At 39.3% G+C, this 16,181-nt stretch overlaps 1 protein-coding gene across 3 annotated transcripts in view; it reads right to left on the reverse strand.

The window, feature by feature from the left end:
• Window positions 1-16,181, reverse strand: part of LOC106587289 (cadherin-8) — a 75,096-nt gene that overhangs the window by 11,576 nt on the left and 47,339 nt on the right. For all 3 annotated transcript variants that reach the window (XM_082969420.1, XM_014175534.3, XM_014175533.3), the window contains 3 exons: window positions 13,588-13,755; window positions 13,201-13,388; window positions 9,661-9,908 (listed from right to left, as the gene is read on the reverse strand). In XM_082969420.1, the coding sequence (XP_082825546.1) occupies window positions 9,661-9,908; window positions 13,201-13,388; window positions 13,588-13,755 (604 nt within the window). The remainder of the gene's footprint in view (window positions 1-9,660; window positions 9,909-13,200; window positions 13,389-13,587; window positions 13,756-16,181) is intronic.

Raw genomic sequence — 16,181 nt, forward strand, 5'->3', positions numbered from 1 at the left:
AAGTCAAGGTATTGGAGTGGCTAGCACAAAGCCCTGACCTCAATCCCATAGAAAATTTGTGGGCAGAACTGAAAAAGCGTGTGCGAGCAAGGAGGCCTACAAACCGGACTCAGTTACACCAGCTCTCTCAGGAGGAATGGGCCAAAATTCACACAACTTATTGTGGGAAGCTTGTGGAAGGCTACTCGAAACGTTTGACCCAAGTTAAACAATTTAAAGGCAATGCTACCAAATACTAAATGAGTGCATGTAAACTTCTGACCAACTGGGAATGTGATGAAAGAAATAAAAGCTGAAATAAATCATTATCTCTACTATTATTCTGACATTTCACATTCTTAAAATAAAGTGGTGATCCTAACTGACCTAAGACAGGGAATTTTTACTATGATTAAATGTCAGGAATTGTGAAAAACTGAGTTTGAATGTATTTGGCTAATGTAAACTTCTGACTTCAACTGTACATGTCTTAAGTTAACCTGTTGGGTCTAGGGGGCAGCATTTGCACGTCTGGATAAAAAAAATGTACCCGATTTAATCTGGTTACTAATCCTACCCAGTAACTAGAATATGCATATACTTATTATATATGGATAGAAAACACTCTAAAGTTTCCAAAACTGTTTGAATGGTGTCTGTGAGTATAACAGAACTCATTTGGCAGGCAAAACCCTGAGACATTTTCTGACAGGAAGTGGATACCTGATGTGTTGTATTGACTTTAAAGCTATCCCATTGAAAGACACAGGGGTTTAGGAATATTTTGGCACTTCCTATTGCTTCCACTAGATGTCACCAGCCTTTACAAAGTGTTTTGAGTCTTCTGGAGGGAGATCTGACCGAACAAGAGCCATGGAACGGTGATGTCCCATTAGACACCTGGCGCGCTACTTCATGTTGGGTACCCTCGTTCCAATACGTTATAAAAGGCTATGCATTCGTCCACCTTGAATATTATTCATGTTCTGGTTAAAAAAGGCCCTAATGATTTATGCTATACAACGTTTGACATGTTTGAACGAACGGAAATATATTTTTTCCCCTCGTTCATGACGAGAAGTCCGGCTGGCTTACATCATGTGCTAACGAGACGGAGATTTTTGGACATAAATGATGAGCTTTTTTGAACAAAACTACATTCGTTATGGACCTGTGATACCTGGAAGTGACATCTGATGAAGAGAATCAAAGGTAATGGATTATTTACATAGTATTTTCGATTTTAGATCTCCCCAACATGACGTCTAGTCTGTATCGCAACGCGTATTTTTCTGGGCACAGTGCTCAGATTATTGCAAAGTGTGATTTCCCAGTAAGGTTATTTTTAAATCTGGCAAGTTGATTGCGTTCAAAAGATGTAAATCTATAATTCTTTAAATGACAATATAATATTTTAACAATGTTTTCTAATTTTAATTATTTAATTTCTGACGCTGACTTGACTGCCGGTTATTGGAGGGAAACGATTTCCTCAACATCAATGCCATAGTAAAACGCTGTTTTTGTATATAAATATGAACTTGATAGAACTAAAAATGCATGCATTGTCTAACATAATGTCCTAGGAGTGTCATCTGATGGAGATTGTAAAAGGTTAGTGTATCATTTTAGCTGGTTTTATGGTTTTGGTGACCCTGTCTTTGACTTGACAAAACATTACACACAACTCTTGTAAATGTACTGTCCTAACATACTCTAAATTTATGCTTTCGCCGTAAAACCTTTTTGAAATCGTAAAACGTGGTTAGATTAAGGAGATGTTTATCTTTCAAATGGTGTAACATAGTTGTATTTTTGAAAAATTTGAATTTTGACATTTATTTGGATTCAAATTTGCCGCTCTTGAAATGCACCTGCTGTTGATGGAGTGCACCACAGGTGGCACGCTAGCGTCCCACCTAGCCCCAAGAGGCTAAAGTGTACATCACTCGTTGAATATGGCCGGTATCGGTAAAAGTCTGCAAAGAAGTGTAATGAAATTGTTGCCAGCATAGCTGGTTAAGTCGTTTTCATGTTATCCATAGGTAAACGAATCATCGGCCAGAGCGTCAAGTGTGTGCTCTGCACACTCTGAGGGCAAAACAAGGTGGGTGGGGCTAAAGCTTAAGAGGATGTGAACGATGCTGAATGGGTGTAGACAAATCGCTCTTCACTAGATACCAAAACATTCAAAGGCCATTTTCTGAAAAGTGAGTTAACAAGTTTATCAGCTTTCAAAGCAGAATTACTGTCCCATTGTTCCTCAAAAATGCAGTATGATATACCATTCTGTAGCTCTGAGTCTCTACCTTTATCGAATGTAAAAAACACAATTTTAAATGTTGCTATATAAGACATAATCCAGGTGGTGAATCACATATGCATGTGAATGCATGCATTCATTATTTGAATGCACTCAATGACACACAAAACGTATATGTAGCCTCTCTCAAAGCAAGTCAAAAGTTTGGCCAATGCCTTGCTTTTTCACTAATCTAATTCCCCAATGTGCTTTGCAAACCTCCTCCAACCACCCTCCCAACCCCATCTCCCTTTACACACGACCTTGGGTCTCATCCTATTTCACTGTGGAACTGCTCATCCCTATCAGCACAGACCTGTTGACAGACCCATGTATTTTCTGCATGAGAAATAGGGGCGAAAAAAAAACAACAATGACCAAATAATAATGAAAACAACGAGCTAACACGAAATGTTATAAATAAGCCATTGCCCTAGATTCCAACTGTGGGAGACGTATTGAGCCATGACATTTCCATTTTTTGGATGAAATGGTGTAAATCCTCAGACAACGGGCGGGAGGTCCAGCAGGACTCCTCTACAGACGCAGAGCACTTTCAAGGCAGGCAGACAGCCCAAACCACCTGGGAGAAGTCTCCAGGAGAAGGAGTGGATTCCAGGCAGGCTTTGACAGCTTCACATGGAGGGAGACCGACCCTGAAATGTTCTGCCACGTGTCAATCAAACTGACAATGTAATGTGAAAAGAATTAAAGCAAATACAATTATCAGATGTTCCTTGCAAGAGATGGGTGCTGACTGTCAAAGGTGTGAGGATGTGTTTGGGAGCGGACCATTGGATGTGAATAATTCAATGCCGGGAAAGGATGATACAAATTAGCACCTGATACTTTTCACTCCTTCAATACCTGACTCAAATTACATTGGGCAGCCCTCCCCTAACCACATCTTTCTCATTCAATCATATGACATTTATAACTTTTACACACCGTGTTAATGTTATTTTAAGTTTGAACACTTTGTAAGCTACATTTACTAAGCTGTTATCTGGGTCACAAACAGGAATGTTAGAAGTGATAGTTAAAATGTGCTGGTTATAAGCCATAAAGCCAGTAATATGTGTGAGTGTGAGACAGAGAACAAATGTATTCATGACATTTCTGTCTTATATAAGGTCAGAAATTCTATTGGGAGGATCACAGATGTAGAACTAATTTCGCTGTCCTCCGTATGCTAACCAGCTCTTTGTAAGGACACATGTATTCCTGTTTTCCCTGAACGTGTCCTGAACTTGTTCTCGACAAGAAAGTCTAATTGACATTAAATTTACATTCATTTTACATAATCTCTTTTACATGACTCCTTGTATTAACATTTGCAACATGTCAGCTGTCAAGGTAAGTAAATGATGTAGCAGGGAACTGAAGAAAGGCAGACAAGCTTACACAGTCACCTGACAGACCTGGCTCTCATTACCCATAAACTTTTGTAGTCCTATGATCCTCTTCTAAACCCTCACCAGGTTCAGTGCTGTGTGCATGTCCCACTCAGCTCCACCAATGTAAAAATGTTTCTCTACATGGTGTTTTGAGCAACTACCTAGGTTAGCCATAATGTATTATTAAAAGGCATCATCAATACCAGGTACTGCAATGAGACCCTTGATTGGCTCTTACTCTAGCCTTCAAAGCAATAGTGTCCATGTAACGCCCAAGGTCTTGAGCATAATGATCATTCAAGAATAAAATCATATTCACAGATTATGGGAGGACGCTGAAGGAATTGTGTTGCATTTTATGAAGTCCACCTGAAACCTTGGTTGAATGCATAAAATATAGCTTGAGGGCTGAGGTCTAAGTGAGGAACCAGCCCTTGAGTCATCCTGGTCAGACTGAGACTGTGAGTCATTTCGGTGTGAGAGTGTTTACTCACAACCTGGATTCAGGGGTAGACGTAACATAGTAAATGTAAATCTGTCTCCCTCCATTCAGTATGATATGTTACATTTCATATGGTATAAATTTGTGGATGTCCATCATCTATTTCGTATGATAGAATCCAAATTACAATTTGTATGATGTTACGAATCGCAATTCATACAATGTTAATATTTTGCAAAACTTTATGATATGTTACCAATACTAATTTGTTGTGGCTAACATTTGCTTGGTGCCTAGGTTGTTAACGCTAACGTTAGCTTGGAGGATAATGTTTGCAAGGCTAGGGGTTGGGGTTAAGATTAGGGCTTAGGTTAGGAATTAGGTTAAAGGGTTAAGGTTATGATTAGGGGAAGGGGAATGTTTAGCTAACATGCTAAAAAGTAGTAAGTAGTTGCAAAGTTGCTAAAATGCTAAACTTGTCCGTGATGAGATTCAAACTCGCAACCTTCAGGTTGCTAGACGTTTGCATCTACCTGGTTTCGTCTAGTCTATGAGATCAAGCTGTTACACAGCCTGCTAAGGCTAACAATGTTCAGCCTATTACCTCCACAATGGTCACAACACTGCTTATTATCACTCCATAGAGAGGCACTCCATCCAAAAGCATTGTATGTCAAAATAGCATTTGTCTGGGCATCCTCTGCCTGGTGGTACCTTACAATGAGAATGTAACACTTTGTGGCAACCTACAAAGACAATATGCTAATTACAACATGATAAAAACAGGATGAGACTTCCATTGGTTGTCTCTTCATGGGGTCTCTGAGAGACTACATACAGTACTATGATGACACATTAGCACACATTCAAAATTACTCATAAAATAATGTAAATAGATACTTTAAAATTACAGAAATTCAAGGAGATAAAATAGAAGACTTTACAGAATAGAAGTGACATAAAAGCAATTTAATAAATTAAACTGTCAATGGCAATATTGTATGCCATGTTATGTGTGGTGAAAAGCACTTGACATAAAGGTACATTATAGATCTGGCACATCATGAAAACATACAAAATGTCTTGACTTATAGACACAGTGCAGTTCCCACACTATGAGGTCGAAATAAAACAGAAATTGTGAAAATGATAACACCCTTTTAGTGCCCTTGAACAACAACAAAAACCTGCCTACAATTGTATTTGCATATGTATCCTCGTACTTTGTATGTGGGGTAGGCTCTAGAGCAGGGATGGACAATGTTGATGGGGTTGGGGCACTAGTGTAAGAGTTGTTTGAAAAGACCGCCTGAAATTTCAATCTATTTTGGTCGGATTAAGTTTTGACCTGCCTCAGTTAATAGACCAATAAGAAAGAGAATTCCAAACCCCTCTGCCAATAAAAGCTAGTTTTCAGTTTTCCCCTCCCCACTCAGACCACTCCCAGACAGTCCTTGCAAAACTATTTTTTGAGAAATTGCTATTTTTGACCAATTTAATTTAAAACAATCACAGTAAGGTGCTTAATTGTTACTAATAAATACTTTGATATTGAGATCAACTGCTGCATTGGACTTATATAAGACCCTGACTGAATTCCTAAAATGGGGGGCCAGTTCCCCATCCCGGCTCTAGAGTCTAGACTCTAGATCATGGGTCGCCAACAGGTTGATGACGAGCTACCAGTATCTCTCAGACCACCCATGAGTAGCTCGCCAAACAATTTTGAAAGTGCATGTATTTTTTAGGTGTTCCACCGCAAACTGTCATAAACAAATCTCACAAGCATCAGACACCTCAAGCTCCAATTAAATCCACATTATTTACAGTGCCTTCAGAAAGTGGATTAAATAGATTTTTACACACACTACCCCATAATGATAAAGTTAAAACATGTTTTTAGAAATGTCTGCAAACTTATTGAAAATTAAATACAAAAATACCTAATTTACATAACTATTCACACAATGTTAGAATCACCTTTGTCAGTGATTACAGCTGTGAGGTTTCTGGGTAAGTCTCTAAGAGCTTTGCACACCTGGATTGTACATTATTATTTAACCTGTTGGGTCTAGGGGGCAGCATTTGCACGTCTGGATAAAAAAAATGTACCCGATTTAATCTGGTTACTAATCCTACCCAGTAACTAGAATATGCATATACTTATTATATATGGATAGAAAACACTCTAAAGTTTCTAAAACTGTTTGAATGGTGTCTGTGAGTATAACAGAACTCATTTGGCAGGCAAAACCCTGAGACATTTTCTGACAGGAAGTGGATACCTGATGTGTTGTATTGACTTTAAACCTATCCCATTGAAAAACACAGGGGTTTAGGAATATTTTGGCACTTCCTATTGCTTCCACTAGATGTCACCAGCCTTTACAAAGTGTTTTGAGTCTTCTGGAGGGAGATCTGACCGAACAAGAGCCATGGAACGATGATGGCCCATTAGACACCTGGCGCGCGAGTTCATGTAGGGTACCCTCGTTCCAATACGTTATAAAAGAGTATGCATTCGTCCACCTTGAATATTATTCATGTTCTGGTTAAAAAAGGCCCTAATGATTTATGCTATACAACGTTTGACATGTTTGAACGAACGGAAATATATTTTTTCCCCTCGATCATGACGAGAAGTCCGGCTGGCTTACATCATGTGCTAACGAGACGGAGATTTTTGGACATAAATGATGAGCTTTTTTGAACAAAACTACATTCGTTATGGACCTGTGATACCTGGAAGTGACATCTGATGAAGAGAATCAAAGGTAATGGATTATTTACATAGTATTTTCGATTTTAGATCTCCCCAACATGACGTCTAGTCTGTATCGCAACGCGTAATTTTCTGGGCGCAGTGCTCAGATTATTGCAAAGTGTGATTTCCCAGTAAGGTTATTTTTAAATCTGGCAAGTTGATTGCGTTCAAGAGATGTAAATCTATAATTCTTTAAATGACAATATAATATTTTACCAATGTTTTCTAATTTTAATTATTTAATTTGTGGTGCTGACTTGACTGCCGGTTATTGGAGGGAAACGATTTCCTCAACATCAATGCCATAGTAAAACGCTGTTTTTGGATATAAATATGAACTTGATAGAACTAAAAATGCATGCATTGTCTAACATAATGTCCTAGGAGTGTCATCTGATGGAGATTGTAAAAGGTTAGTGCATCATTTTAGCTGGTTTTATGGTTTTGGTGACCCTGTCTTTGACTTGACAAAACATTACACACAACTCTTGTAAATGTACTGTCCTAACATACTCTAAATTTATGCTTTCGCCGTAAAACCTTTTTGAAATCGTAAAACGTGGTTAGATTAAGGAGATGTTTATCTTTCAAATGGTGTAAAATAGTTGTATTTTTGAAAAATTTGAATTTTGACATTTATTTGGATTCAAATTTGCCGCTCTTGAAATGCACCTGCTGTTGATGGAGTGCACCACGGGTGGCACGCTAGCGTCCCACCTAGCCCCAAGAGGTTAAACACATTCTTCAAGGTCTGTCAAGTTGGTTGGTGATCAGGGCTAGAAAGCCATTTTAAACTACTGCCATAGATTTTCAAGCTGATTTCAGTCAAAACTGTAACTAGGCCACTCAAGAACATTCATTGTCGTCCCTAGTTCTTGCCGATGACAAGCATACCCATAACATGATGCAGCCACCACCACGCTTGAAAATATGAAGAGTGGTACTCATAACACTTTGTACTCAAGACAACCATTAACCATTTCTTTTCAATTTGTTTGCAGGTTTACTTTAGTGCAAACAGGATCTATGTTTTGGAATATTTGTATTCTGTACATGCTTCCTTCTTTTCACTCTGTAATTTAGGTTAGTATTGTGGAGTAACTACAAAGTGGTTGATCCATCCTCAGTTATCTCAGCCATTAAACTCTGTAACAGTTTTAAAGTCACCTTAATCTCCGGCAACTGAGTTAGGAAGGGTGCCTGTATCTTTGTAGTGACTGGGTGTATTGAAACACCACCCAAAGTGTTATTAATAACTTTACCATGCTCAAAGGGATATTCAATGTCTGTTTTTTTTACCCATCTACTAATAGGTGCCCTTCTTTGCAAGGCATGTAAACCTCCCTGGTCTTTGTGGTTGAATCTGTGTTTGAAATTCACTGCTCAACTGAGGGACCTTACAGGTAATTGTATGTGTGGGGTACAGTGATGAATACATTTAAAAAAAAAAGACTGCATGGGGCTTTAAAGGTACATTCCATCTTGCTGTGGAGCAAATGATCAGTATTGGGAAACAACACAAGATGGCAGGAACATCTCAAGCTGTGTAAGAGCCATTCCCTTCCTCTCCTTAATAGAATGGCTTTACTGTTGAATGCCTTCATTGACATTGGCAGACATGGGAAGCAATGTGACATTAACCACTTACGTGCAGAAAATCACTACTTTCTTCCGGCTCCAAACTCTTAAAGCCTCTAAGTAGGTTCCGTAAAGCCTCCTCTAAGTCTGATTGCTTGAAAGCTTTCAGACAGCCTTACAAACACTGGCATAATATCCTACAGCCTCAATTCACTTATCGAAATGTGTAATCTTATCCACAAAATAGTAAATACATGAAGTGCTCTTTCATTCAAAACAGAAAACAAGGAATTAGAAATAAACATCAACAAGTATATTTTCAATGAGAAAGTCCTGATTGAAAAATCAACCTAATACATCATTACACAGAAAAACGTGATTCCTAATTGCCAGTCTGAGATGTCAACATAGTACAATATAGTACATTTATGACAATTATTTCAATCGCTTGGACAGACATGTTCACATTAAAATGAAATAGGGCAGTGCTTATCACACATAGATCAGCAGAATAATATATACCACATATCTACACACTACACACATCAGTAAATATGCATGCGCAGCACAGTGATAATGAAACACTTTGTGAAAGTGCAACATAAAAGAACATTGGGGTCACAGAAGAAGAAAAAAAAGAAGGAAAAGAAAAGAGACACTCAAACATGAGAACAGGTTACATTGTTTTGGTATGCCTATTTTTTTTTTAAATTATGAAGATGGAACCAGTTTGAATTCCCCTGCTTTGGCAATAGCCAATAAATGATTCCCAGCTCACACTCTGTTCACCATGAAATTACACAACCTGTTGAGTGTTGTCCGGGGAACGCGGCAAGTCACTGGAGAATTAATGAAATGACGGGGTGGATGGAGAGAAATTGCCTGTATAACCTATACAAGGTGCCCTTGTGAAATGTCTAAGAATAAGTCACACAACTGAAACGCAGCAGGCAAAGTCACCACTAAGAGAAGTCTACCTGTGCTGTGCTTTCAAGTTTACTACATTGTGGTCCTAAGGAAACAAGAGCAGCCATCGGCTCACATTTCACCTCCAAAGGAAGATGCACAGTGGCAAGACTATGTTTTAAAAAATAATATATGATTCCATGGCACACTGCACTCCTTATATGGGTGGGTAAATAATAAAGTAAACAAGTGTTTGGTGAAATGAGGTTGTGAATAACATCTTGTTTCTTACCTGACTAGACTGCCAGTGACATCAGGATCGCGGGCTGTGACTGTTCCTATAACCGTGTTGATGGGGGCATTCTCATCCACCTGCAGGACAAATGTGGGCTTGGAGAAAACAGGGGGTTCATCTGAATCTTCCACTGCAATCTTCACCGTGGCTGTATCCTTGAAGGGGACGCCACTGTTGGGATCAAATCGAATGTTGGCCGCCTCCACCTTCAGTGTATATGACTTTTTAGTCTCGAAGTTCAGGGGCTGTGGAAAATGACAGAAACAAATACCTTTCACTGATGTCCAAAGCAGCAAGAAAAAATGCACCCGATGTGGATGGAGAAGAACTTTCGGAGTTGAAATGTAATAGTGTGATCTCTGATCCTATCAAAAACATTTAAGGAAATAATCCAAGCACAGGGTGGAACAACATTTGTAATTATTAGCAATAACCACAATCTCACCTCAAGTAATCCATGTGTTACCAATTTGTTTTGTGACATCTGCTCTAGGATAGAATAAGGCTGTAAATAAGGTTAATCTAATCTGGTATCACATCAATCTGGTTGAAATGTGTTAGGAAATAATTCAAATAATGTTATTTGTACGTTTGTGCTACCTGAAAATATAATTTTGTGGCTGTGCACTACCATGATGATAACACTGTTACAAAATTATTGCCGGTTTTGAAGGATAGCAATTATTGAGGCATTATCATCACATGAATAGAAGTGGATGTGTATTCAGGAATTCTAACACAATAATGACATTTCCTAGGGGGAATTGCATGCCTATGAGTACTTCAGTGGCAAGAAACATACCCCTGAAATTACAGTTGGTCTCATTCCTATTTCACAAGGACATTGAGAACCAATGTCCACTACTTTTTTACACATCATTGAATATTTGCAACATGTAAAAACATCACAATTTAACTCTCTGGTGTCTCAGCAGCCATCCCAGACTGTCACAATTGTATTTTGAATCACCTCTGGCTACTCTTATAATACTAAAATAATGGGATCAAGTCACTTCCACGCTCCAAAACCAGGATTTATAGGGAAATCAAAACTGGGCCTTGCCGCTTGAGGGGATCTGAGTTGGCTTTGGGAATGAGAGGGGTTAGCAGAGGGATCAAAAAATGTATTCCAGCTTTTCACAAAGAAATAAAAAGAATCCAATGGTCCCCTAGGCTGGGTCGGGCCAGCGCTGGGGCAGTGCCGGCAGCAGGCCCAGCTGTGAGAGAAAAGCAGCTGGGGACGGGGACTGACAGGGGGCTTTGAAGTCCACACGTCTGGCGTCAGGGCACCCGTATGGAGAGGGCCCTGCAGCCCAGTCTTCCGCTGTCTGAGAAGCTATTTGGAGCATTTTCATTATTAACCGCCCTTCCTCTCTCTTCTCTCCCCACCTTCTTCTCCTCCTCCTCTATGTTGAGAGGAGTGAACAGCTGGACCAAGAGCAAACATTGGTTTCAAAGGATTCCAGCCTAATACCAAGTATAAAGGAGCCCAGGGCTAAAAGTGTACAGGGGTCAATTGTCAGAATGATTACATCGCAGTTAAAGAATGGAATACCACAATAGTTAAACTATTCAGCACTATTTCCTGATCACCACTATTCTGTTTTTGTATTCGATTTACAACAACAATTAACAAGTCAGACTCCTTTCTGCATTGCAGTTATATTTGTACTTCTAAAATGTTATGCATAATTGACCATACCTTATAACAAAGCAGTAAGTTCATTTTTTTGTCTCTTAACACTGTATGATTGTTTCAACAAGCGACTCTACCTCGACAGTTTTACCTCAGAATAGAACATTGAAGATAGTATTGCTATTCTCATCCTCTCAAATGATCCTCAATGACATCTGACCTCTCCACTGAGTCAGCCATATTTGAATTGTCCCTCTATGCCACTCTACCATTACTCATTGTTTTGGGGGAGGTCAATTCATGCAGCACTTGACTCTCTGTAATCCGGAGAGCAGCACTTTGGTTTTCATATTGATTGAACATGGTAGTGGAAGTGTTAGACCGGCTTGTGTTGCTACAGTATGTGCATATGAAGATGGGGCAGCATTTTCACTCCATTTTCCCCATGCTTGTCCCTTGTTGATGTCCCCACCTCAGAGCCCTCCTGTGCCATGCATCAAATTCCCATGAGCCTCAGGATAGGATCTGTATACACACAGGCCATTTAGAGACATCAAAGTTCAGTGCTGGCTGGTGGAGGAAGCAGAACTTCCCACTAACATCCCCCGATAGGCCTGAGGGGTGGAAGATAAAAAGCTTAGACCCAAAACAACAAAGCCACTTCCTAGTTTGTGTTTCTGCAGTCGTGTTTAGATCAATATTTTTTAACCTTGCCGCAAAGAATCTTTAATAATTTGCACTTGGTATTTGACAGCAGTTTATTGAGATATGTTTGTTGTTGGGGGTGTGGTGGTGCTATGTGCTCCATTTCATCCTTTGTTCTTCCACATTGGCTAAGAAACTCCACAAACTGGTGCAACAGGGCTCTGAAACCAAGAATATGTTGTTCAGAGTGCGGAACGGAAGCAGAAATACCAATTCTGCTAAAGTAATCTGAACTTCACCATCTGGAGATGTAGAGGTGAGAAGAGAGTAGGCAGTTGATTTCCTGTTTTTCACATGCAATCTCATCCATCATACTATTAGCAATGCAGGCAACAGATTCCAGGCCAAGTATACGAGAATAAAGTGACGAGGCAGAGCCACAGCACTGCTGTCACTGTGAAATACTAGAGGGAAGTATCTCAAAGGTCTTATTGATCATGTCTAGTTTGTTCTCAAGCCGTCTGTTTTGTTTAGTAGAGTATAATCTATTCAAGGCAGATCATCAGAAAAAATATTATTTCATTTCATCCAATAGTTTGTTCATAGTTACAGGAAGACACAGTGGATGTCCTAATGTAATGTCATTTAGAATCCAAACGCAATGACATACTATCGCGCTTCAATGATCTATAGCTCTAACTCTAGACATTAAACTAACCATGAGTCAAGACGTGAGCACACATCCATCACTCATGTATACACTTGAATACTTCAGGCCTGAAGTAGCTCCTTCTATCATTGCAGTTCTACAGAAATATTGTGATACTGTATATTGCTGTGTAACAGTAAACATTTAGATTGCTGGAGGCAAACATGACATATAATTTGTTTTCCCTTTCGTACATTTAATCATCTACCAAATCAACAGTGTAAATTTGGTAGCTGTTGTTGATATACTCTTATAGATCAATTCAATGGCGAAGGTGCATTAATGGGGGCCGCCGTTTTTATGCATCTTCGCCATTGAAACTGCTTTGCATGATATATATGTAGTACAATTTTTTTCCCCATGGTCAATTTAAATTAAATCATTCTAGATATACAGCTCTGACCTGTAGCCTGTGTGAACGACCTTCCTCCTTTGATACCCCGTCTTGCAACCTACTATTTGGGCCTTGTTTAAGTTGAAGCTGTTAAAGATATGAAGTGGTTGTTGGTGGAACCCTAGGGTAAAGCAGTTTGCATCAGGTCCTTACCTTCTTCAGACGAAGGATCCCCTCTTGAGTCTGGGCATCTGTAGTGATCTCAAAGACGTCCTTCTCATCACCGTCAATGATGTTGTACGTTGATTTGGCGTTCTCGCCAATGTCCCTATCATTTGCCTTTACCTTGCCACCAGGTTTACCAATGCCAAGCTCCTCTGGGATCACAAACTCGTACAGACCTGAAGAATAGGACATCATGATTATTTCACCCTAACAGTAGATGTCTCCTTATCTATGCATCTATATAACTAGTACAATTCTGATTGTGGAAATTCATGAAAAAACATAACGCTGCAAAACAACAACAAATACATTCAGATTTGCCAATAATGGGTTCTAACTATAGTGTATGGAGAGAGAATTGGACATTTTGCTTACTTTTTGAGAACTTTGGCGGGTTATCGTTGACATCTGTTAGTGTGACAGTAACTGTTGTCGTCCCTGACAACCCTCCCATATGACCACCCATGTCTTTTGCTTGAATGACGACCAGGTACTCCTCTCGCATCTCTCGATCCATCCCATGTAAAGCAATTTTAATGATCGCTGAAAGCAAAACAATTAACATCAAATATATTGTTATTGCAAAAAAATCTACATACACATAAATGAATAGAATGGTGTATACAAAGGCATTCATAATGTTTGACATGATCACTTCATTGCACCTTTAAGAGTGTTGCAGTATCCTTCATAATAACCTTTAAGCACTTATTTTATTAAACAGTAGTGGAATTTCTGACAGAACACCTGGAGAGAAGCTCTGATCCTGTGAATAGCATTACAAATCAATGTGTTTGATTGTTGAAGTGTTGTACTGCTGTACTGCTGTCTGCAAGTAATTTGTGTTCTGATTGAATGGAAATTACGCTGTCCAGGTGCATAATGCAGCCTGAAAATCTGAAGGGACACCAAGTATGTGAGGATGGCTGGGGGTTGGAGAATTTTGCATTTTTTGAACAGCTGAAACAGTTTTTTTCCTGCAATCTAGAGTCATAATTTGTATACTTAATTTTATGTAAAAAAAATAAAACAAATTCTGCACATCTAAGCATACCTCTTGAGCTGTCTGTATCCTCCTGACTGGAGGTTTAAAAAAAAAAAAAGCTAAATATGATTCTCTGCATCTCTGTAAAAGATTCAGTCTTATTCAGTGCATTTAGTATTTTGCTTGCTTTTCTAAAGTCTACCAACCTTGCCAGCAGGCATGCCAGCTAAGATAGTTAGACAAGCTAGCTGCTCTAACTTTATTGATAGCCTGAAATGTCTTCTTGGTAGCTAGTTATGGGAGATAGGTTCCCAATCTGGCATAGCTAAAGCCAACATTATAAAATTGCTAAGTGGCTAGTTGTATTACAGAGAATAAACAATATACAGTACCAGTCAAACGTTTGGAGACACCTACTCATTCAAGGGTTTTCTTTATTTTTACTATTTTCGACATTGTAGAAAAATAGTGAAGACATCAAAACTATGAAATAACACATATGGAATCACGTAGTAACCAAACAAGTGTTAAACAAATCAAAATGTATTTTAGATTCTTCAAAGTAGCCACCCTTTGCCTTGATGACAGCTTTGCACACTCTTGGCATTCGCTCAACCAGCTTCACCTGGAATGCTTTTCCAACAGTCTTGAAGTAGTTCCCACATCTAATGAACAATTGTTGGCTGCTTTTCCTTCACTCTGCGGTCCAACTCATCCCCAAACCATCTCAATTGGGTTGAGGTCAGGTGATTGTGGAGGCCAAGTCATCTGATGCAGTACTCCATCACTCTCCTTCTTGGGTCAAATAGCCCTTACACAGCCTGGAGATGTGTTTTGGGTCATTGTCCTGTTGAAAAACAAATGATAGTCCCACTAAGCACAAACCAGATGGGATGGCATATTGCTGCAGAATGCTGTGGTAGCCATGCTGGTTAAATGTGCCTTGAATTCTAAATAAGTAACAGAGAGTGTCACCAGCAAAGCACCCCCACACAATCACACCTCCTCCTCCATGCTTCACGGTGGGAACCACATATGCGGAGATCATCCTTTCACCAACTCTGCATCTCACAAAGACAAGGCGGTTGGAACCAAAAATCTCAAATTTGGACTCAACAGACCAAAGGACAGATTTCCACCGGTCTAATGTCCATTGCTCGTGTTTCTTGGCCCAAGTGGTTTCTTTGCAGCAATTCGACCATGCAGGGCTGATTCACTCAGTCTCCTCTGAACAGTTGATGTTGAGATGTGTCTGTTACTTGAACTCTGTGAACCATTTGTTTTGGCTGCAATCTGAGGTGCAGTTCATTCTAATGAACGTATCCTCTGCAGCAGAGGTAACTCTGGGTCTTCCTTTCCTGTGGCGGTCCTCATGACAGCCAGTTTCATCATAGCGCTTGATGGTTTTAGAGACTGCACTTGAAAAAAACGTTCAATGTTCTTGACATTTTCCGCATTGACTGACCTCCATGTCTTAAATGAACGATGGACTGTAACTTCTTTTTGCTTATTTGACTTGGTCTTTTACCAAATAGGGCTATCTTTTGTATACCACCACTACCTTGTCACAACACAACTGATTCTTTGAAGAATCTTAAATATAAAATATATTTTGATTTGCTTAACACTTTTTTGGTTACTACATGATTCCATATGTGTTATTTCAGAGTGATGATGTCTTCACTATTATTCTACAATGTAGAAAACAATTAAGAAAAACCCTGGAAGGAGTAGGTTTGTCTAAACTTTTGACTGGTACTGTATATCAACAACAAAAAATATTTAATGCAGAATGGACCTTATTGACTGCAGTGGCAAAGTGCTCAGGGCAAGCATAATCCGCTCAGAAAACAGAGGCCGGTAGAATAATCGAATAAATAATCAGCACTTAATAAAGGTCTGCTTTAGCCTGACACACTTGGCATATTATGCCTGATGAGGGTGGAAGTGGGGGGGGATTTAGACTATATTATCTGAGTAATAA

This window comes from Salmo salar, chromosome 26, assembly GCF_965601325.2.
Source record: "Salmo salar chromosome 26, fSalSal1, whole genome shotgun sequence".
In the NCBI taxonomy this organism is placed as follows: domain Eukaryota; kingdom Metazoa; phylum Chordata; class Actinopteri; order Salmoniformes; family Salmonidae; genus Salmo; species Salmo salar.